The 23807-nt window shown below is 42.6% G+C and overlaps 2 protein-coding genes across 4 annotated transcripts in view; one reads left to right on the forward strand and one right to left on the reverse strand.

Annotated features, from left to right (window-relative positions):
* The window catches only part of LOC311054995 (ubiquitin carboxyl-terminal hydrolase 22), a 75704-nt gene extending 67762 nt beyond the window's left edge, over positions 1-7942 (forward strand). For all 3 annotated transcript variants that reach the window (XM_084071047.1, XM_084071045.1, XM_084071046.1), the window contains 5 exons: positions 1188-1314; positions 3360-3451; positions 3944-4006; positions 5114-5263; positions 5780-7942. In XM_084071047.1, coding sequence (XP_083927173.1) covers positions 1188-1314; positions 3360-3451; positions 3944-4006; positions 5114-5263; positions 5780-5822 — 475 coding nt within the window. In that variant the 3' untranslated portion in view covers positions 5823-7942. The remainder of the gene's footprint in view (positions 1-1187; positions 1315-3359; positions 3452-3943; positions 4007-5113; positions 5264-5779) is intronic.
* A 12268-nt stretch (positions 7943-20210) lies between these two features.
* LOC311056088 (somatostatin receptor type 2-like) lies at positions 20211-21317 on the reverse strand (the record flags this gene model as incomplete). The annotated part of the gene is made up of 1 exon (XM_084072465.1): positions 20211-21317. One exon carries the CDS (start codon positions 21315-21317, stop codon positions 20211-20213), a length of 1107 nt encoding a protein of 368 aa, XP_083928591.1.
* Positions 21318-23807: the final 2490 nt, after the last annotated feature.

The following is a 23807-nucleotide window of genomic DNA, read 5'->3' on the forward strand; positions in this document are numbered from 1 at the left end:
CTGGTTGGAAGATGCAGGTGTGACCTCTCCCGCTTTCTCCCTCCACCTCTTCGTGTTCGCAATCTCTTTCCCTTTCGTCCTTATCTCATTCCATTCGCCTCTCCATCCCTAATCTATGTCCCAGCCCCCACACCCCCTGCCCCTACCCCCGGTGCCCTCACTTTCCCACCTCCCTTTTCCGCCATACTTTTCTTCTTCTTTTTTTGCTGCAGCCCCCTCGCACACCCCTTAGTTGCTGCAGCACGTCTCTTAAAGGCACAGGCAAGGACTGATGGGTGCTGTTGTTGCCGTGGTGATAGAGGCGCTGGTATCACCAGCATGGCTGTGGGTGGGTTTGTGGGCGCACTGAGAGACAAACGGACGGCGTGAGTGAGTGAGTTGGTGCGAGTGCACCAGCAGCACTCGTCGGGCAGGCTCAGACTGTTCGCCAGACGCTTCCGATTACATTTCCGACACTTAAACTCGTGTCACACCGGTGTGGGTGGCTCTCAATCATACACATGAACATGGATTCATTTGTCTCTTTATTTAATGTTTACACTCGGCCCTTTTCCCTCGATACGGGGAACGCTTGATTTAACCCATTAAGACCTGGAACTGTGTCATTTTTAGATTTGAGCTAAAAAGCATTATTTTATACTTTGGGCTATTCAAAAATAGCAGATATACAAGCTCATAGCGCGGCACCGAGTGCCGCGCTACGAGCTTGTAGATCTGCTATTTTTGAAAAATCGTGAAAATGTGTGCAAATCTTTGAATATATGTATTTTTAAAGTGAACATTTTTAACTCAAATCTTTGCTTCTGGGGGGTCCCTGGAACAAGATATTTTGACTGGGGTCTGCGGCCAAATACATGTAATTTTGGGGGTCCTTGACATGAAAAAGATTGAGCACCACTGATATAGAAACATACGTTTTTTCAGAAAACTGTTGGGATTTAGGAGACATGTAGAATCGGCTTCAGGTCTCAATGGGTTAATATCCGTCCTATGTCTGTGTCGCGCGCCGAAAATAGCAAATCTATAAGCTCACAACGCTTTCACAGCACGACACGTTTTGAGCTTGTCCATCGGTTATTTTTGGTGTGCGACAGCCCTCCATGTCTCACCTCCCTCACTAACGCTCTCTCTCTCCCTCCCTCCCTCTCTCTCTCTCTCTCTCTCTCTCTCCTCTCCTCCCGCTGCAGGTTTACACGGCCTGAGCATCTAGGCAGCAGTGCCAAAATCAAATGCGGCGGTTGCCATAGTTACCAGGAGTCCACCAAACAGCTGACTATGAAGAAGCTCCCCATCGTAGCGTGTTTCCATCTAAAAGTGAGTTGAGTCACACCCACCACCACCTACTTAATCATGTGATGGCTCACGTGATTGGTTCCGAGAACGGCTCCAATTTGATGCTCCGAGAATGTTATGCGTGTTGTCCTGTGCATGCATGTGGACGCATCGTTGTCGTCGGGCAGAAACCTTGTACATCCATATTTCGTTTTCGTAAATGAATGCCTTATTTCGTCATGCTACAGTGTCAACCAAAGTAGCAAAAATTGCCGATCTACGAGCTCACAACGCGACGCCATGCGACGCGTGTGTGAGCTTGTAGAGTGGCAATTTTTTATGTATTTTTGTGTGTGAAAGTGGCTATGCCTGTCAGGTTTATAAATATTGAACCAAAAGTATTAACCCATTAAGACCTGGAACGCATCTGTGTCACTTTAGATTTCGTTGGCTATTCGAAAATAGCAGATCTACAAGCTCATAGCGCGGCACCGAGTGCCGCGCTATGAGCTTGTAGATCTGCTATCTTGAAAATATTTTTTTTTAGATTTTTTTCAAAAAACTGTAGAAAACGTTTTTTAAGAATCGCCTCAGTATTTTAACGGGTTAACAAGAGCTTGTGACTGAATAACTGGATCCATTGGATCCATTTCCTGTAAATGAAACCGTTTTGGACATGCAAGGTTTCCGCCCCGTCAGTCACGACATGGACATGCATGCGCGTGTCCCATAATTCCCTTTGCTGGTGCAAGAGGACTACACTGCAGTCGTAGCCCTTCTCTCACACACCGCCCATGAGCCCCGGGGATGGGATGTTAACGACTTGCGCAGTCCTTGGTGTTGTCCCATGTTTTATTTATCATACGGTATTGGGATCCTATAATCTATTAATGATATTCATGGGAACAGGCTGTGAGTGCATCGTCTTTAGATTGATCCACGCCTGTTAGCGTCTTGTCTTTCGCCGTCTGAATGTGTGTGTTAACGACAAAGGGGTCGACAAGGGTCAACGAGGTGCATCTCCGCTTCCTCTCAGTCCTTATTGTCATTTGAAAGGGGACACGGTGAGGACATGTGGCCATGGGGGTTCTGAAGGATACATATGTTTCCATGTTGACTGCTTTCTATATGTGTAACGGTGCCCACTGCCTCAGTACCGACGGGCCAATTCAGCCAAGAAAAGCGTTAACCCATTGAGACCTGAAGCCGATTCTACATGTCTCCTAATTCCCAACAGTTTTCTGAAAAACGTATGTTTCTATATCAGTGGTGCTCAATCTTTTTCATGTCAAGGACCCCCAAAATTATATGTATTTGGCCGCGGACCCCCATCAAAATATTTTGTTCCAGGGACCCCCCAGAAGCAAATATTTGAGTTAAAAATGTTCGCTTTAAAAATATATATATTCAAAGATTTGCACACATTTTCACGAATTTTCAAAAATAGCAGATCTACAAGCTCGTAGCGCGGCACTCGGTGCCGCGCTATGAGCTTGTATATCTGCTATTTTTGAATAGCCTAAAGTGTAAAATAATGCTTTTTAGCTCAAGTCTAAAAATGACACAGTTCCAGGTCTTAATGGGTTAAGTGCAATGCATAATCCCCCTTTTTAGCTTGAACATGCCCTCCCTCACATAATCGAAAAATGCTCTCCTAACCTAAAAAACGGGTCTGGGCAGTGGCCTGGCCTGGGGGGGTACCCTGCCTAACTGTCCACCGTGGCCATTTCACCTCCCTTTCACTCTCCCTGTCCACACAGCATTGCAGCTGTAGGGGGTGAAATCTACAACATGAGCCTATTTCGTTTTCATGCCGAATGAAGATAAATCCGATTGATTGACCCATGAAGTATTTACATGAGCACTGAGTAAAATGACCGGATTTGAATATTTGTACTCTCTAGTTAGTATCTCTTCTGCCACCCTCCCACTTCTCTCGATCTCGCGCCCTCCCCCCTCCAATTCAAAGGAGCTTCATTGTCATGAGAAAACGTGCGTTTGTATTGCCAAAGCACAGTGTTGGATTAAAAACAGTCCAGAAATGATGTACAATTAAAAGGTGTCATCCTCCCACTCTCCATCTCCAGCGTTTTGAGCACTCGGCTAAACTGCGGCGGAAGATCACTACCTACGTCTCGTTCCCTCTAGAGTTGGACATGACCCCCTTCATGGCCTCCAGGTGAGCTATCGTTGATTTAAATGTTGTGTTTTCTTTCTCCCCAGCAGCTACATCACGTGTACAGTAAAGCTACGTACGTTCAAAGTCCATCCGATGACCGAATATTTCCCCAGTTCACTTCTAATCCTAGGATTTGGTTGCCCCAGCATAAATGTGGCTCTGCGTGATTTTCCTTTCATGTTTTGTGCTCATTCCTTTCATGTGCGTATACAGTACACACAGGAGCATGCACGGAATGATGCTCTTCACTAGAGTAACCAAACGCACGCCAAATGTTTGCTGCCGGAGCCTTCAGCCCCACCCCTGCAAGTAGCATCCATTCAGCTGTGTATAAAATGAGAGGCCTCCATGGGCCAGAGATGACACGCTCCTGCCACCTAGTGGCGTATGTGTGTGTAATGCTGTAATGTGTTTGTATAGCCAGCATTGAGCATTTGTAATGGGTTTGTTTACGGTCATGTGGTTTTATTTTTCTGATCTTGTCTCCCACAGTAAAGAGAGCAGAATGAATGGGCAGTATCAACAGACAGTAGACGTTTTAAACAACGACAATAAGTAAGTACCTTTTAGACGCATCCGTTAGTGATGATGATGATAATGTGATGATAATATCATCACAGCTCCATTGTCAGCAATTAAGATTTTTTTTCTTAATTTTCTTTAACCCATTAAGACCTGAGGTTCCGATTTTACAAAATGTCTTCTAAATCCCAACGTTTTTTTTGAAAAAACGCAAAGATTTGAGTTAAAATGTTGGCTTTAAAAATATATATATTCAAACATTTGCACAAATTTCCTTGATTTTTCAAAAATAGCAGATCTACAAGCTCATAGCGTGGCACTCGGTGCCGCGCTATGAGCTTGTAGATCTGCTATTTTTGAATAGCCAAAGTGTAAAATAATGCTTTTTAGCTCAAATGAAAAGGTGACACAGATGCGTTCCAGGTCTTAAGGGGTTAAACATCACAGTAATAACACCCTTCTTGATTGATCCTTTAATAATTGTTTCCATTTGTGCACCCACTAATGACCCGCAGCAATCCTGCTGTGACTTTCCCCAAATGAAATCCAATTTAAAGCGCATTAAAAGCTGCGTAGTTTTCCTCCCTCCATGGCACTTTTACAATAGCTTTCATTTTCCAGGACATTTACTAGGGGTTTTGCAGTCTAATTGCATTGATAATTTGCCCATGGCGTTGGCCCATTTGTATTATTTTGTGACTTGCCTTGTACTTGGCAATGTGCTCGCAGATTATCACTATTGCATTCTTCCCCCTCTCTCCTGTGTGGACTTTTGAACCTCACTTGTGACCAGGGTTGCCAGATCGGCTTATTATAATTTCCCCCGCAATATTCTATTTGAAAATAGCCGATCTACAAGCTCACAACGTGTCGCATCGCGACGCGTTGTGAGCTTGTAGATCGGCTATTTTCAAATAGCTGATGTATATGTTAACGTGCTCATGTGGCCCATAGTTGCCTCTTTTGGGCTGGTTTTCCTAGACCTGGTTGCTCGTTTCTCTCACAGAACCTGGCAACACTGCTTGTGACAATGATAGAAATAAGTCCAGGATTGTTATCGTTGCGTTACATTATGTTTGTTTTAGAGTTCTTCTCGTGCAAACCAAACCACAACCAGCCTCGCATGTCTTCCATTGCCAGGTATTCCTTGTTTGCGGTGGTGAACCATCAAGGCACACTGGAAAGTGGCCACTACACCAGCTTCATCCGCCAGCACAAGGACCAGTGGTTCAAATGTGATGACGCCATCATCACCAAGGCCAGTATCAAGGACGTCCTGGATAGCGAAGGGTAAGATGAACAGACGCAGAGATTTGATGTTGAGGGATAGTAAAAAAAAAAAACTGGGTGGCGCCGGGGTAAAGTTACTGCCCGTCACTGTGGAGACTGTGGTTTGGAATCTTCCACCGCTGTATCCAGCCTAGAACAACGAACCCAATTAGCTGTGTTCATGGGTGAGATGTCACTCTCTGTTACTGCACTAGCTACTCTTACAGCTTGGTCAGGCCGCCTGTTCAGCAGGTAGCGGAGTTGTGATAGGATAGCATGTTCCTCCGCTTGTGTTTATGTCCTCTCCATGAAACTCCTCACTGTCAGATGGAATGAAGCGGCTGTTGACATCACGTGTGTTGGAGGAGACACTTGGTTGTCTAAATACCCCCCAGGAGGTCAACAGTGACAAGGGGACTGCATGGGGGAATTGGCATAATAACTAAATTGGGAGACAAATGATAAAAACAGTAAAAATGTACCATTAAAAAAAAAAAAATTCTAAGTAGCTTTTCTTCTTCTTCTTGTTCTTTGTAGGTATCTGTTATTCTATCACAAACAGTTTCTTGAATATGAGTAGCCTTACCCAGCGACCGGTGACCGCGGAGAACCAACGCTCATCGCGAGAAAGAATCCCAAGCGACTCGGGGACGAGACGACAACAAAAAAACACAACAAAACCTACTTGAAACTCTCTTTGACTTCCACCGGTCTGACCCCTCCTAGTCTCTGCCCACCCACCCACCCACCTCAGGACGGTGAGTCGATGAGAATAAAACAGACTGGTGAAATCATGCAACCTTTCAAAACAAACAAACAACCAACCAACCAAGCACTGAGCTACTTCTCGGCATCTACTTGACAAAAACTGAACGAACGGAGGAAGAGGAGGGAACGAGAAAAGAGTCGGGGCGTCTTCAGTTCCAGGCATGTACAGTGTGGTGTGTGGGAAGGGGTTCACTTTCACTCTCTCTCTCTCTCTCTTTCTTCCAGTCTCTCTCTCTCTCCGTCTGCTGCAGGGGTGGGGCGGAGTCTTAAGCGTTTGACTGACGGTCCTCTGGATTGGGCACATCTGGATTTTTGACAGTATTCTGATCTTTTGTTTCTTTCCCCTCCCTACACACGCACACACTCACACATTTCTCTCCCATGGTGCTCTCGTTTCAAATGACCAAGCATTTAACTTATCATGATGGGGGGACTGTTGGTCGTCATATGCATACGGAACTGAATGCAAAAGAAAAAAAAATTGAATAGAAAAAAACGTAAAGACGAAATCAAGGTGTTATAAACTTTGCAAGGACATTTTTTGTAACAGGTATGATTATGATTCTTATCATTTGTGAATTTAGTTATGAAATACTGTATGAATCTAGTATACATCTATTTTTTAAGAGGACAAGGAAACATGGGAGAGCTTGGAAGACTCTATCTATGCCAGTTGCAGGGGAAGCGCTGCCATGGAAACTAAACAGACTTGGACCTGAGCGTGCCCGTGTTCCATTATTGTCTTTTGTTGATCGTTTGTTCTTTTTTTTTTGTTCTTTTTTTTTTTTTTACGTCTGAGTCGAGGGCAGGGAATTTCTATTTTTTTAGCAAGATTTTGAATTTTGTTTACCGTTACTCTCGGTGTCCATGTCCTAGATTTTTGTTTTCTTTTTGTTGCAGTGCATTCATATGTCCCTTTGTGTTGTCCTGGTACAGAAAAAAAAGTTTTTTGGGGGCGTATTATTCTTGCATTCTTGTGAAATTGTCAGTATAAAGATAATATGGTTATTAAATTGGCTCACTTTTTAGCTGTTGATGAACTGTTATGTTGAATGTGAGCTGCGGGCTTCCTAGGGGCATTCTGACAAAAGACACTGTATGCATGGCCTTTAAGGCCGAGTTATACCTGGGCGTCTGCCAGTGTCGCGCACCCAAAGTAGACCATCTTGAAGCTCACGCGCGTGTCACCGCGCGACACTACAGCTTGTAGATCTGTTGTTTTTGGTGCGAGACGCTGGCGCACAACTTGAGCATTACTCAGGCTTTAGGATAAAGGTCCTGTACTTGTGAGACCGCTGCAGACCGTTCTCATAAAAAAATAAAAATAAACACCTTGAATGCTCTGTGCAAACCGAAGCCCCCGCATAACAACACAGCATGTGACAGGGCTCCCCATGGATCTTAAACTCACCCTCAGTAATGCCTTCAGGCCTCCAGAAAGACCCATCGCTTCCGTCTTAAGCCCCGATTCGTGTTTCGCCGCATGACCGCGTCACTTGACGGAATATTAATTGGGCTTCACAGGTTTTTTCCCATTGACCTTGATTTTTTTGGTTCTGAGCACAGTAAAGTCCTCAGTGTTAAGTTTATCTATTTGTAAAAGGTCGTCCAGACCAAGCACAATTAACGATAATTATTGCGAACACATCCACGCTGACGTTATAATTGTGCCGTGGCCATCCACTTGAGTTGGAACCATTTTGAACCCATTAAGACCTGAAGCCGATTCTACAGTCTCCTAAATCTCAGCAGTATTCTGAAAAACGTATGTTTCTATATCAGTGGAGCTCAATCTTTTTCATGTCAAGGACCCCCAAAATGATATGTATTTGGCCCCCATCAAAATATTTTGTTCCAGGGACCCCCAGAAGCAAAGATTTGAGTTAAAAATGTTCACTTTAAAAATATATATATTCAAAGATTTGCGCACATTTTCACGATTTTTCAAAAATAGCAGATATACAAGCTCATAGTGCGGCACTCGGTGCCGCGCTATGAGCTTGTATATCTGCTATTTTTGAATAGCCCAAAGTGTAAAATAATGCTTTTTATCTCAAATCTAAAAATGACACAGTTCCAGGTCTTAATGGGTTAAAATGATATAGTTATCGTGCTTGGTGTGGACGGCCCATTACACTCAGAGGGTACGAACACCTCCGAATTAAATTAACCGATTATTTTACTGTGTAGATGAGGGGAAGGGGGGGGTCAAGGGGGGAGGTACTGAAGAGGGCAAAAACAATTTGCACGTATGTGGGCACTGTGTGGCCACCGCTTGCCTCTGAATCCATCAGTGTTAACTTCTCCATGGCAACTGTGTGGCTGGCGGAGACCAGTGTGGCTCGTGGTGTTTGTCGCCTCTCTCTCTGCAGTGCAGTAAACCAGTGCTCTGTTCAATCAGTATGCTGTCTACAGTTTGATTTTAGATAATACACATACATACCAGGGTGTTGTGGTCTGTTTTATGTTTGAATATCACTGGTTGTGTATGTATAAAAAAAAATTAAAAAGGATTAAAAGAACTAATGGAAAAAAAAGAAAATCTATTCACTCATGTATAAAATGAGAGGGCCTTTACCTATCACAAAGTAATGCCACAACACCCGGTTGTTTAGCTGCTCTGTAATTGAAAACAAACATGCATATCCTCTGGGGGTCTGCTGCTGAACCTCTTGAACCCTGAGCCACAGGGAAATAACGGTGGGGTTGGGAACCATAGAATATTAAAAGAAAACTAAATCACACACTTTGGAATGGTCGCACCGAGGCTTTGATGTACTGTGGTGGACATTCAGGGATGCAGCTGAAACGAAAAGAAAGAGGACGGCTTCATTGTCCGTTTCAGTGATTAAACTCAGAACAAAACTGCACTGTGTTTGTTGTCTTTTCTCCTCTTGATGCTGATTGATACATCCGACATAGTTGAATTAGTGTAAAGTTTCTGTTTTGCTGTATGTAATTGTTATATTGGATTTGGTTAACAGATAGGACAGGACCTAGTACCTACAGTATGTTAATACTGGTAACTCTTGAGTGTGAAAGCAGTCATTATACATACGACTGTACTTGTCTTCTGAGTGATTGTGGCTGTTGAACTTGTTGTGGATTGTGCATGTTACTGTGGTGCCACCAAGTGGGGAAAAGCGGGAAAACGATGAGAGAGAGAAACGGATCTTACCAGTCCATTTGTACATTCTCAGAGTAAAATGAACACTCAGGATTTTTTTAACACATAAAATACCACAACGATGAACCAAGGCACACAATGCATGTTTGATTAAATGTGAATCACTAAACAAAATGCAAAATGTGTACTTGATCTCACAGTTACGTGGAGTGGTAGTTTTTAGTGACGTTTATTCAATATGTTCCTGCTTTTGTAACGATGTACTGTGAGCTTGTAGATCTGATATACAGTACAGTGTGTATTCAGAGAGAGTGAGAGCGCTACCTACACACTTGCACACTCTGTGCATCATCAAAGGAGCATGTGAAGGGTTCTGTTAACATTCTGTGGCTGTATTGAATAGAAATTGCTTCAGTTGTTTGTAATAGTTATAGTTAAAAGTATCGTTGGAATGCATCTGTGTCATTTTTAGATTTGAGCTAAAAAAAACATTATTTTACACTTAGGCTATTCAAAAATAGCAGATATACAAGCTCATAGCGCGGCACCGAGTGCCGCGCTATGAGCTTGTAGATCTGCTATTTTTGAAAAATCTTGAAAACGTGTGCAAATCTTTGAATATACATATTATTTTAAAGCGGACATTTTTAACTCAAATCTTTGCTTCTGGGGGGTCCCTGGGACGAAATATTTTGAGACGGGTGTCGGCGGCCAAATACATATACATTTCGGGGGTCCTTGACACAAAAAAAGTTTGAGAACCACTGATATAGAAACATACGTTTTTTTGTTCAGAATACCGTTGGGATTTAGAAGACATTTTTGTAGAATCGGCTTCAGCTCTTAATGGGTTAAGATGTAGGACTGATCAGTCATAATTATGCTGCCTGGTCTTGTCTGACTGGCCTGAGGAGCATCTTCGACCAGTGAGCAAGACTTCACCAACTGTGATGGCCAATAGGCTCTATGCACAGCAGCCATATTGGACAGAAATTGGCCCCCTTCCTTGCTTCCTTCACAGGTGTTACCAATGATACTAATGAAGGCTCTGTTCCGTTTAGTGTAGCACAGTGGTTCTCAAACTTTTTTAATTTCAAGGACCCCCATAACTCTGAGAGTGTACAAATGGAACCAAATGGACCCGGGAGGGTCCATTTGGTTCCATTTGTACACTCTCAGAGTTACACCCTCTCAAAGAACCATGAGGGTCCCTGGACCACACTTTGAGACCCACTAGTGTCTCTGGTGAGCCAACATGCACAATATCAACACCCTGACTCTGTTTGACCAGAATGGAACAGAGCCTTCATTAGTATCATTGGGTAACACCTGTGAAGGAAGTAAGAAGAGGCCCAATTTTTCTCCAAAATGGCTGCTGTGCATAGAGCCTATTAAAGAGTCCAGTCCCCAGGCACTGGAGGTGCTGGACTGACGGAGCCAGCTCCCTGGATGAGCTCTACAGCCAGAAGAGCAGTGGTGTAAAGTAACTTTACTTAAGTACAATGTTGAGGTATTTGTACTTTACTTGAGTGTGTCCAATTTTCAGAACTTTTACTGCTACTCCACTACATCTCAGAGGCAAATATTGTACTTTTACTCCACTACATTTATTTGAAAACTATAGTTACGAGTTACTCTTCAGATATAAATATAAATGATGACACATACATTAACCACCTAAGCCCTATTTTATACATAGGCTATTTGAAAATAGCCGATCTACAAGCTCACTTGTAGTGAGCTTGTAGATCGGCTATTTTCAAACATTTTTGTACTTTTACTTTTGGTACTTTAAGTACATTTTGATGCCAATACGTTTGTACTTTTACTCAAGTAGATTTTGAATTCTGGACTTTTACTTGTAACAGAGTATTTCTATATTGCCGTATTGGTACTTTTACTTAAGGAAAGAAGTTGAGTACTTTTTCCAGCACTGCAGAAGAGCCCCATCCGCAGAGCGGGCCCACCACGGCCCCTATGCCCGGTAGCGTCATCCTAGCAGGACCGTCGGAGGACGATCAGATGCTCTCTCTCCCCCTCAGAGGGAAACGGGGGTGTACGCACTGTACCAGCTGCCCTGCCAAGTGTTCCCACCGCCTGTCTGTCTGATGAGGACCTGAGCAGTCGCCAAGCTGCCATGTGAGCCAGTATGCAGTGCAGAAGGATGTAAACAGTGCCATGTATAATTATGTTCTAAGCTACTGTTGAATTTGATTTAAAATATGCAGAAAGGTAAACAATGAAGTAAACAGCGATGTTTGTCTTTTTCCTAACGGGTTCAACCCAGTTTAACATAACCCATTAAGACCTGGAACGCATCTGTGTCACTTAAGCTTTCTTTGGCTATTCAAAAATAGCAGATATACAAGCTCATAGCGCGGCACCGCGCTTGTAGATCTGCTATTTTTGAAAAATCTTGAAAAGAAATGTTTTAGATTTTTTTCAAAAAACTGTTAGGATTTAGAAAACATTTTAAAGATTTTTTATCACACGTTCATAATAGCCTCGTTCCCAGCCTTTACTCATCTACAAAGAGATTCAAATAGCCTTCTATATCTATCTATGACCATCAACATCTCACAAGCAGAAACGAATGTCCGGATTGAATGGCTGCTTCTGACTATTACCATATTGGTGTTCCTGGAAAAAGTCAAGTTTCCACTTAAGTGCTGCTAGCTGTTTGAATCCTTACAAGTGGCATAAAGGACCGCTTTGGCCACATGTCGAGAGACCCTGAATTGGTTGCTGATGCGATTCACCTCTAAATTAAGAACTACATGGACAAAGGATGCTACAATCAGTATGTCTGTGTCTAATGATGCATTTTTCCTAGACCTATTACACAACTTGAATCTACTTGGTACCTTGTATTAAAACTTGTATTACATCTTATTATAATTGTATTACCTTCTATTGTATTCATGTATGCATGCATGTATAACCTAAGATACATCTAAATCTAAATTTGGAACAATTATGGATGATTTTGGATATTGAATACCAGACAAGATGCAACCTTCACATTTTGCAATAACTTCCTCCTCCGGCCGCCCCCAGATGTCTTCCCAAGATCTGCTCCGTAACTAAGGCTACACGCGATGATCGTCTGTGGTGTACGACACGTCAAGACTTGTTCCTGAAATCTACCCACAGGAATACTTGGGGGACCCTTTCTACAGGCCAGATTGCTCTCAACGATGAGGACAGTAGCATTAACCAGGAGGTCCGGTGATTCAGCTGTGCACTTCTGTCGGGCCTGGAGGCTTGGTAGGTCAAACTTGGTGAAGTGCCAACAGAAGTAAGAGTTGGCTGTGGTGCCACCTACTGACTGAGCGATGGGTAGGGTGAGTTCTTCATTTGATTGGCTCAGCATCAGATTTGAACTGGAAACACATATTAAGGTGTTGTGGGTTTCCGGTTCAAATCTGCTGCTGACCCAATCAAATGAAGCTATGACAAACTGACCTGGAACAGGAAATGGGAATGCCACCTCCTGGTGAAGAGAACTGTCATGCACAGAGCCTATTGGTTCAGCTTGCAGCAGGTCATTGTTATGGGCCTCTTTTCAGCTTGCCTGTTCATTTAATGTCTCCTTTCTTGCATCAGGAACAAGAAGACGAGGTGACACTGCGGTTACGTTATGGTTTCCATCAGGTAGGCTACGTTTTCAAAATGAGTTTGGTCCCAAACAACATATCTTGAAATCTACTGGTTGGTGTCCTGTCCGTTAAGCTACTATTCAGTTAACGAACGAGGGGAAGCCAAACATTATCAAATTGGGTCTTTAAGGAGTACCTTATTCTCTCAAGGTGAAGTGTACTAGTCATTTCATTGAGCCAATGTTTAAATGCAGGAGCCTCCTTCTTTGTCCAATGTGTCAAAAAGAAATGTGTCTGACATTCCCAGAATCGGGATCAATATGAATACTCAAAATATCAGAGAATGTTTCAAAAATCATAATCCAATAGCTCTGTATCTTAGGGCGAAGAGCGACGCTGGGAAGAAGATTTGCCTCTATTGCATTACATTTATCACAGCGCATTTGATTTGGAATAATGGAGTCTATGTATGAATCGAAATTGAATGAGACAATGTCTGGAGTTGATAGAGCAAGCATTAACTTATTTAAGGCTGTCCTCCCAGTCCCAGAGCTCATTGGGAATTTGAGTCTCCAACTCATATCCCCACAACCAATTTAACTGCTGATGTACTGTAGTCGGGAGTTTTACATCTTGTAATGCCACCTTCTTGTCTGGTTCTATATTTGGGAGAAGGGGCCTACAGTATCTAAGGGTGAAGGTGATGCTCTCTCAAAAGTAGGAGAAAAATTACAATTATTAGGATTGCCAATTATTTTAATGGACTTTCCTCAGAGAGGAAGGTGGTGGCACTAGAGTCTAGTGCAACCATCTTTCACATTGGTGAAATATTCTATCTAGCCATCCTAATATATGCATGTAATGTTTTCCAGGGTGTATTAAGATAATCCGGCTCGTGAAGGACGGACACTGCGCTGGATACACCCAGGTATTGCCTGTTACTTTTCCGTCAGACATTTTTGTGACTCAGCTAAACTTATTTTTTAATTGGCAAATGGCAGTCTAGAATTTACCATCCTAATGAAGACAATGAACTGATCTGATAGTTGTAATTAATTTAAATACTTCTGGAAGCCTGCATCTAACAACTGACATGTACTCATGTCACAGGCAAAATACACATACAGTATTGCTTTGCCCTTGTTATGTTACAGCATTCTGTCATCAATGCTCAGTGTTTCTCTTCCTGCTGCCAGTACATCTGACATTAAAAGTTATTTTTATCCAATACATTAAGAAACAATAGAGCTGACCAAAAGTGCTTTTCAGAAAATATAAAAGATCATTTTCATCAAATGTACAAATGCAGTACATCGCAGAAATCCCAGTATTTACTCTGTGGTTGGTGACTTACATACTGTGGCACTATGCCATCTCTAAGCGAAAATAGAAACATTTAGCAAGTAATGGTGTGATATATCATTTAGTTGTTGAGAGACATTTTGAGTTTGGGCTATACTAAATTGTCTCGACTGTAGTTCACATTTTTTATAAAAAGATCTGCAGGAGGTATTAACGTGACAGATGCAAAAGAAATATGAAACAGGGCTGCAATAATAATGTCTGCCACTGTAAGGGAAGAGAGGAATGCATTTATTCTCTGTAGAGATGTGAGTGTTTTTCCAATAATTCCCTGGAGACTGAGAGTGTTTATATCCTAATGTGTGTGTGTGTAGGCTTCTAGTCCCAGCTGACGTGAAATCCTAAACTCCTGACCATTTACTATGCTCTTGTAACCCAGGCACTATAACTATAATCATGTGAGCATCCACACTGCCGTCCACTTGAATCAAATCGATGCATTTATAGTTATGGTTATGGTGCTTGGTGTGGACGGCCCATTATTCCGAGAGGGTACACGTGTTACACTCTCCAAGTTAAATGAACAGATTATTTGACCGTGTAGATGAGGGGAACGGGGGGGGGTCAAGGGGGGAGGTACTGAAGAGGGCAAATCAATGTGCACGTATGTGGGCACTGTGTGGCCACCGCTTGCCTCTGAATCCATCAGTGTTAACTTCTCCATGGCAACTGTGTGGCTGGCGGAGACCAGTGTGGTTCGTGGTGTTTTTGTCGCCTCTCTCTGCAGTGCAGTAAACCAGTGCTCTGTTCAATCAGTATGCTGTCTACAGTTTGATTTGAGATCATGTGGTTGTTGTGGTCTGTTTTATGTTTGACTGTCACTGGTTGGGTATGTTAAAAACTAAACAAAAGGATTAAAAGTAACTAATGGAAAAAAATGAAATCTATTCACTCATGTATAAAATGAGAGGGCCTTTACCTATCACAAAGTAATGCCACAGCACCTTGTTGTTTAGCTGCTCTGTAATTGAAAACAAACATATTCTCTGGGGGTCTGCTGCTAGACCTCTTGAACCCTGAGCCACAGGGAAATAATGGTGGGGTTGGAACCATAGAATATTAAAAGAAAAGAAATCACACACTTGGAATGGTCGCACCGAGGCTTTGATGTACTGTGGTGGACATTCAGGGATGCAGCTGAAACGAAAAGAAAGAGGACGGCTTCATTGTCCGTTTCAGTGATTAAACTGGAATGTGTTTGCTGTCTTTTCTCAGTTTTAACCTCTTAAGCTTGATTTATAGTTTGTTGTGTATGATGGCGTCACGCAGCAAAAATAGCTATTCTACAGGCTCACATTGTGAGCTGTGAAACCCCATGTTAATTTAAGTCAGAGGGTGAAAACTCAATTTTACACCCACATATGTTGTTATAGCCTGGTGGCATATGCTTCTGATTGTGGACGTTAAGCTGTCATGGCTTTGGATGTCACTGTGGCGCCACCATGTGGGTCAAACCAGGAAGCACTGTGTGTGTGTGTGTGTGTGTGTGTGTGTGTGTGTGTGTGTGTGTGTGTGTGTGTGTGTGTGTGTGTGTGTGTGTGTGTGTGTGTGTGTGTGTGTGTGTGTGTGTGTGTGTGTGTGTGTGTGTGTGTGTGTGTGTGTGTGTGTGTGTGTGTGTGTGTGTGTGTGTGTGTGTGCGTGCGTGCGTGCGTGCGTGCATGCAACTCAGAAAATAATTCACAATTCAATTCTACATTTGACTTTACAATAAGAAGCCGGTTGTCATGTTTCACCCATTCCCACAACTTCCATTTAGTTAAATGAACACTCAGGATTTTACTGTGTGTTTTCAATTTTGCACATAAACAGCCACTCTTTGCTTCTGTAGAAAGAAATTAGTTGTATGACTCATTATGTATTCTGTCATTCCTGGATTGTTTTGCTCCTTGCATGTCTTTGCATAAATATTCCTGGAGGAAATTGATAATAATACTCAGAGAACACGGTGCATTTTAATGAAACGGGCAAAAGTATTTCCAGGTAAACCGCAAAAAATATGTCTGACATCCGTGTGACAGCAACACATCTTTTATGCATTAATTGGCAAACAAAACACAAGACTAGAACACTGAGACACACCAATAAACCTTTGTTTAAATAAATGCTGTTATTAAAAAGAAGGTTAAAAACTTCCAGTTTTGCCATTGAAATGCAGAATGCTCTTTGCAACAATACTACAATAGATGATGGATTTTTAAAATGAGCATGTTTATTTATTCAATCAAGGTAATGATCTCCTAACTATCTTGGTTAAGCTTGAATCTATTGTAAACTGCAGCCTAAATTTCACTCGTCTTAAATGTGAAGCAACGACAAAATGCAAAAGATGTACTTGATTTCACAGCTCAGTGGAGAGGGGATTTTGGTCCAGAAGCATAATTCATATTCCAGAGAGGGCACCACATTAATCAGTGGTCGCTAACCAGTCTTTCCATTGGACCAAGTCTCTGGGTCGTTGTTGCTATGCAAATATGGGGTTACTGGAGGCGAATCACATCTACAATAGGCTTTTAGTAGTTTTATAAAAGAAAATAATAATACAGATTATAGGAAAAACATTTTCAGCAATACAACCTCAACAAATCAGATACAGACTGAACTGCCAGTGGCAATATGAGAGTTCATATATTGTGCAGGGTTAATGCTAACCAAAGGAGTATGTGAATGATTACATGTGTAGCATTCTAAAAAGGAAAATCTTCTTGAGTGGTGGTGAATCTGGTGATCTGAGCGCACTAAATAATACATTCTTTGGTGATTTCCATTCAATATTTGTCTCATTATTTATTACTTTTGGGGGAAAAAATAGTTTTTTGTTTTAAGAAAACATTTATTTACATTTTAGAAAAGTAAAAAGTAAAAAAAAAAAACATGGCCCCTCCACGCATTAGACAATATTGGCCACTCGAACCAGGGACATGTGTAAAATGGAGTTTGAAGTTGCATGGGGCTTATATACAAGAGGGGCGTGTCTGATGAAATTAATATCTAAATATTTAATCAAGCAACTTAAGAACTGTCTGGGGTGCACACAAAAGTAAACGTTAAAATGACCCCTGAAATCTTTTAAAGCGAAATACCCCTTTATGCTGAAGGACAGATCAATCATATGCTGCAGGGGCCTCTGGCTGGCCTGAGGCTAAGCTGACATCAGGAAGTATCACGTAGTGTACATGCACATGAGCGCACAGGGCACACACACACACACACACACACACACACACACACACACACACACACACACACACACACACACACACACACACACACACACACACACACATGAATACACGTGTGGTCTAAGGGTGTCGTACTAGAACATATTACACGTTATACTGTATATCACCAGCATGGTGTTATCATTGAACATGGGACGCGACAAAGTGCATACATTAATCAACCAGTTTCCATTCCAGGATTATTTATGGAGTCAGTGACTAGATGTTGATCAATATTAAGGAACACTATGTGCCTCAGGGATTTGGGGATCAGTGTTCTAGCCCTTCTCAAATATCCGCCTTTCAGACAGCAGACAAAACATTCATAGCATGAGCTGTGGTCTCTTTTTGTCAGGGACGTGCACAGATAGACTCTAGGTGTTGCTAGAGCACCTGCCCTTTGCCCTCTTGACCAGAAGTGCCTTTTTGAAAAAAAGAAAAAAAAACGTTTTTTCCCCCCCCCAGTTTACAGCAGGGGTCTTCAACAGGGGGTCCGGGACCCCTAGGGGGTCCTCAGAGTTACTACAGGGGGTCCGCCAAATCTTTATGTGATATGATTTTTCTTTTTACCATAACCACTCGAAACCTATAGCATCCCTTTTCTGAGGAGAACTTTAGCCAAAAATAGCAGATCTACAAGCCCACAACGCCTCGCAGCGCGAGGCGTTGTGGGCTTGTAGATCGGCTATTTTTGGCAAAGAGGTATAGGTGTAGAGGGAAAAAAGAGCAGACCAAGTAAACAAAAAAAAGTATAATTTACTTGAGCGCCTGCCCCTCAAAATGTCTGTGCACGCCACTGCTTTTTGTAGGTGCACAATTGTCCAGTAAAATCTTTTAAGAGTGTGCAAATGTAACCAAAATTGAACACACTCGGAGGTGCAAATGGATAATGTAACACTTACACTGAGGATTTTACAGTGTGTGAGTAGCATGTTACCTTAGGAGAGAGAGAGAGAGAGAGAGAGAGAGAGAGAGAGAGAGGGAGGTATCAAATGGGCAGGGGTTTCTGGCACAATGCATATCAAATTAGGGGACCTTGAAATTAGAATTAGGTTGAGAATCACTATACCTTGGGATGTGGTTAAGAAACAGGAACATTGTCACCATTTGTCAAAACATACTATCTGTGTTTTTCTTTACCCACAAAAACTACAGAATATGATATACAGTATATTTATATTTAAGTCCTCTGGTGACAAATACAGTATGATGCTAAACCACAACTCTGCATGCACATTTGCTGTTGAATTATTGAGTGTTTTGCAGCCAAGCACATTTAAATTACAGCATCAACAGCACATGTTCTGGAACAGTTAGAATGAAATCAACGATAGAAAACAGACATCCAGTAATCTCACATTATATAGCTTTCCTTATCTATCTTGAACAACATAATAAATGAAAATGTACCTCAACCCAATATAAGTTACATCAAGACATTTCAGCAGCATTGTGGTTAATCCAAAATAATACAGTTCAGAACACAAACTCTGATGAACATAAAGTGTCATGGGATTAAATATTACACTTTAATGTATGGACCGTGATTGACACATTAAAGGTAGGGTAAGTGATTTGCAATTATTCAAATAATTGCAAAATGGGTCTATGTTCTGATAGTGCTCGTTACTATAGAGTGTCCTGTCCATATAAGGAGTCTCCCATGTCTCTCCAGCTCTTTATTAAACAGAAAATGCATTTTCCAGTGCTCTCTCCTGATTGGCTTATAATTTGTCACCTACAGTACCTGAAAATGTACTATATTCTGTTTCCTAAAGAGCTGGAGAGACCCCTGTGACCGAACAAACGTTCTGTAGCAATTATTACTATCAGAATATAGTACTTTAACCTTTTTTTTACAAAAAAAAAGAAAAATACCAAAAAATATCACTTACCCTACCTTTAACAATATATTTTAAGCAAGTTGAATGCTGTTATTCACATTAAAATCTTCAGTAAAACTGCACAGGGCTTATTCACAGAAATACAGCTCTATCACAGAAACCCAGTCATTCATAAGGCTAACATTCTTTACATCATGTGAGAACCATCTTCTGAACATCTCAGTGATCAATAGGTACATTTTCCTCTCTACTTAAGAGCATCTATCTCTACTTGATGTAGAGTCTTTTTATGCTTAGTGTCACGTCACCCGAAGTAGCAGATCTACATGCTAACAACGGGTTGCAGTACAATGCGTTTGAGTTTGTAGATCAACTGTTTTAGAGCATGCGACACCGTCGTACTGCAAAGTATATATATCAACCTTTTGGGCTGCATTAATAGGCTACAGATGGCAAACGAGGCGAAAGCAAAAATACCAAAGGTTGTCAACTGTATCTACAAGGTTATTGTTGCATGATATCTGAACACACAACGCTCATTTCCACATGAGAGACGATACGGACCCGTGGCAACTTTGTACACACTCCATACTGCTGTTTGTGTGTATAGTCCTGGAAAAATCCATATATCCAGTGTGTACAGTTAACTGTACAGTGTTCCTTCAGCCTTTACTTATGGTCGATACACTGGGAACAGTCTGTACAGTTTTCGAGGCAAACACAACACACATCTGTATAAAGTTATGAAAATGTTTCAATGAACGTGTGCACAAGCAGCGCAACACAGCAATGTGTCTGATTGAAAATTAAGACATTTACATAACATGCACTTGTCGACATCTCTTTGATTTACAGTGGACCTCTGTCCTAAGCTAGTAAGTGTCGTCTTTGAACCCCTGTTTTTGATATTCATTCATTTCTGAGTGACTTCCAGGGGGGGGGGGGGGGGGGGGGTTGGGGGGTTGTGTGTGTGTGTGTGTGTGTGTGTGTGTGCGCGTGCGCGCGCTAGGAGTGCGTGCCTGTACTCCTTACAGAATTCTCCCCATTGTTTCAGATGCTGGTCTGCAAGTCCCCGTTAACCTGAGTAGTCTCCGTGGGGTCGCTCATCATACGAGACTTATCCTGCCGGCTGTCGCTGCGCTCAATCTCGTCCAGCCCGCCCACCTTCTTCAGACAAAGAACATTTTGGAAGCTCTTCTTGAAATTCTCAGACAGGAAGGCGTAGAGGATGGGATTGGCACAGCTGTTGGCGTAGCCCAGCACCACCACGAAGGCGAATATGCTCCTCAGGATGGGCGTGGTGCTGATGGTGCCTGTCACCGAGGTGACATTGAAGACGTAGAAGGGCAACCAGCAGAAAACGAACACCGCCACCACGATGGACACCATCCGCGTCACCTTCTTCTCCGAACGCTTCCTCTTGCTGGAGCCCACGCGGAGGCCCGACGACTTCACCTTGACAATGATGAGCAGATAGCACAGGCAGATGACAATGAGAGGCAGGAAGAAGCCCAGGATGAAGGTGTAGAACATGAAGGCGGTGTAGTAGGCCTCCTCCGGCTCGGGCCACACGATGGTGCAGAAGCAGCCGTCGTGCTTGGTGATCACGCCGCTGTAAATGACGATGGGCAGGTTGACCAGCAGCGACACGCCCCACACCGCCAGGTTGATGGTCTTGGCCATGCGCGGCTTGCGCCACCTGGTGGAGCGTATGGGGTGCACCACGGCCAGGTAGCGGTCGACGCTCATGACCGTCAGGCAGAAGATGGAGGTGAACTGGTTGAGGGAGTCGACGGTCATCACCACGCGGCACAGCATGGGGCCGAACGGCCAGTGGACCAGCGCCAGCTGGATGGCGATGAAGGGAAGGCCCAGCATGAAGAGGACGTCCGCCACCGCCAGGTTGAGGATGTAGATGTTGGTGACCGTCTTCATCTTGGCGTAGCGCAGGATGACGTAGATGACCAGGGCGTTGCCGCAAAGCCCCACGGCGCACACCAGGAAGTACATGCAGGTGATGACCACCGTGCTGGTCCTGTTGAAACTGCCGTCCGTATAGTTCCCATACGGGTCGGAGTCGTTGCCCGACACAAAACTGTCATACATGAGGGGCTCAGAAAAATTCGGCGGTGACGAGGGGAAGATCCAGGGATCCATGATGCCTCGGCCTCTCTCTGTCCCTGTGCTATGAACTATGGCATCCCACCTACACACAATGAAAGAATAACGTCAATACTGCGCAGCGTTAAGTGGCGTTAATTGTGCCTGGCGTGAACTACTGTCAGCATGATGACAGATGCGGTTGGACAAAACCCCTTCCTGGATACCATCGATCCTGTGTATTGTAGAACCCTGCCAGATTTGTGGTAATGATTGTCTGATATTGAATGGGATCTAACTCCTCCCGTTTTGGCAACTGCGACACATCTTATTCATAGATTTCCTTGCGTCAACTTAATTGATCTGAATGTAATGGGACAGTTGATTGATTGAACGCAATAGTACAATAATAATTGCATGACCTCAACACAAAGGTTTATCATTATGTCCTTTCACAGCAGCACAAGCTGTTTCATAACTGTGCATACGGCCAAATGGTTCTCGATGCGTATTAACTGAGATGAATATGGGCTGTGCTACACCCAAGTACTGTAGTTGTGCATTGGCTGTTTCTTTGTACAGTAGGCAGGAGTGTGATTATTTATGCTTCAGCGGCAAACTATGGTGCGACCTGTTGCTCGACAAAAATAACATTTTAAAATGGGGGGAAAAAACTACTTTTTTCAGTTGAAAATCCTATTTTATGCCTTTTTGCCTCTGTAGCGTATGGCTAGAGCCTTCTTGTGTGTAGTTCCTAAGGTCTCCTATACAGCACACTTCCTCCGAGGGAAATCAATCTGAATGCCCTACAGTTACGTGTTCAACCCTGTGTAATGCTGTAAAGTAGCCGTGGAAGGTTATTCGGTATTGTTCAAACTTTACTGGGGGCTGGGCATGGATGTAAATTAAAACCCAGCCTAAGTAATTGAATGACAGGACTGACTGCTTTCAAATCAGTGGGACTTGATTGAAAAAGATGAACTGAAGTGCTTGTCCTTGCCAACACACAAAATGCGAGGGATGGTTTGACAACCTGCTATAATGCTGATATCACATTTATTATTTCAATTTGTCATTACTTCCATGGCAGCAAGCTGACATGGGCACTGCCTGCAGTTTTGTTTTGATAATGCCAGATAATGCCTTTGGGTGTTATGAGCCAGGCCAATTGAAACAAAGCTGATAAGAGATGTTTTATCTGCAGTTTATTATCGACTATGGAAAACAGGAATCCAACAGCCTTCAGTAAATGCTATAGAAATGGATCAATCACAAATCAACAGTGGGCGAGCAAATATGGGTGTATGCCTGTGATTAAATATTTGTGTGGTAGCCTATATTATGTTAAATGATTCAAGGCATATTATTGATTTGGTGTTCAACAGGTTCCCTCTGACTAACAGTCTACACAGAAGATACCCACATTAGCCTTTAAAACACAATAATGTGGTGTACCAGTGATGTACTTGCCTGTTGAATTCTCTAGAATTTCCAAGTTTTACATAGAGCTTTTAGCCCAACTGTTGCTGTAAGCAAGCCACAGTGATAGGTGGAGATGGACACAGGGTGAGATAGATTAAAATGTTTTAGTCCATATATGGCCCTGGCTGATCAAATCAGTTTGACATGAAATAATCACAGAATGGTGTGTCATCAACATAATACAAACTTGAAATATTACATAGAATGTAGGGTATAATGAGGATCATTCAACTGCACGCAGTCCTCTCGGTGCAATTAAATTAAATTAAATTGTGCAATGAAACAGACTGAATCTAATGGTTAATAATGAATCTGAGGGAAACAATTAGCCATATAATGCAGTAAGCGACTGTAAGCCTATAAACAAATAGAACGTTTTAGATTCACACTAGATTCGTATGCTATTCTATCAAACTTTTTGCATGTGATCCAGTCAAACGATTAGATGTTCTTAATCTTATACTTACAGTCTAAAAAGTGACGTGATGTAGGCTATAGGCGGCTGTAGCCTATACGTTCCTTACCTCCAACTTGAAGCAAAAAAGAATAATCTCCAAACTTGAAGCGATCTCACTAGAACTTCAGCTGTTTCAGAACAGCTATTTATTTATTTTTTATTTTTGATCGAAAGTTACGATCATGAAAAAATATACCCCCACACTGTTACTGTAGTAGGCTAAATCCTAGTCCTACTATTATTATTAGTAGTAGTAGTAGTAGCAGTAGTATTATTATACACTGTTACTAGGCTGAATACTACTATTCCTCAAGTTGTCGTCTTCAGTCGGAGCGCGAAGTGCAACGACTCTGTGAGTTTCCCTTCGATATGAATATTCCCACCAGTCTGTCCTACTTCCCATAATGAAGCAACATGTCGTCTGCGTACGAGGAACACATGGTTCAATATAGACCTAACAAATTGAATATAGGCTACTAATAACAAATCAATAAATCAATAACAAATAGCTCTATTTGAAAAAGCGATTCGCCTTGGCAGTGCTCTGTAGTCTAGTGCTGTGATGGAGAGACGCGCACAGTGAATGCTGGAGCGCAGAGCGCGCTGAG

The sequence above is a fragment of the Gymnoscopelus microlampas genome (genome assembly GCF_963454915.1).
Source record: "Gymnoscopelus microlampas genome assembly, chromosome: 11".
In the NCBI taxonomy this organism is placed as follows: domain Eukaryota; kingdom Metazoa; phylum Chordata; class Actinopteri; order Myctophiformes; family Myctophidae; genus Gymnoscopelus; species Gymnoscopelus microlampas.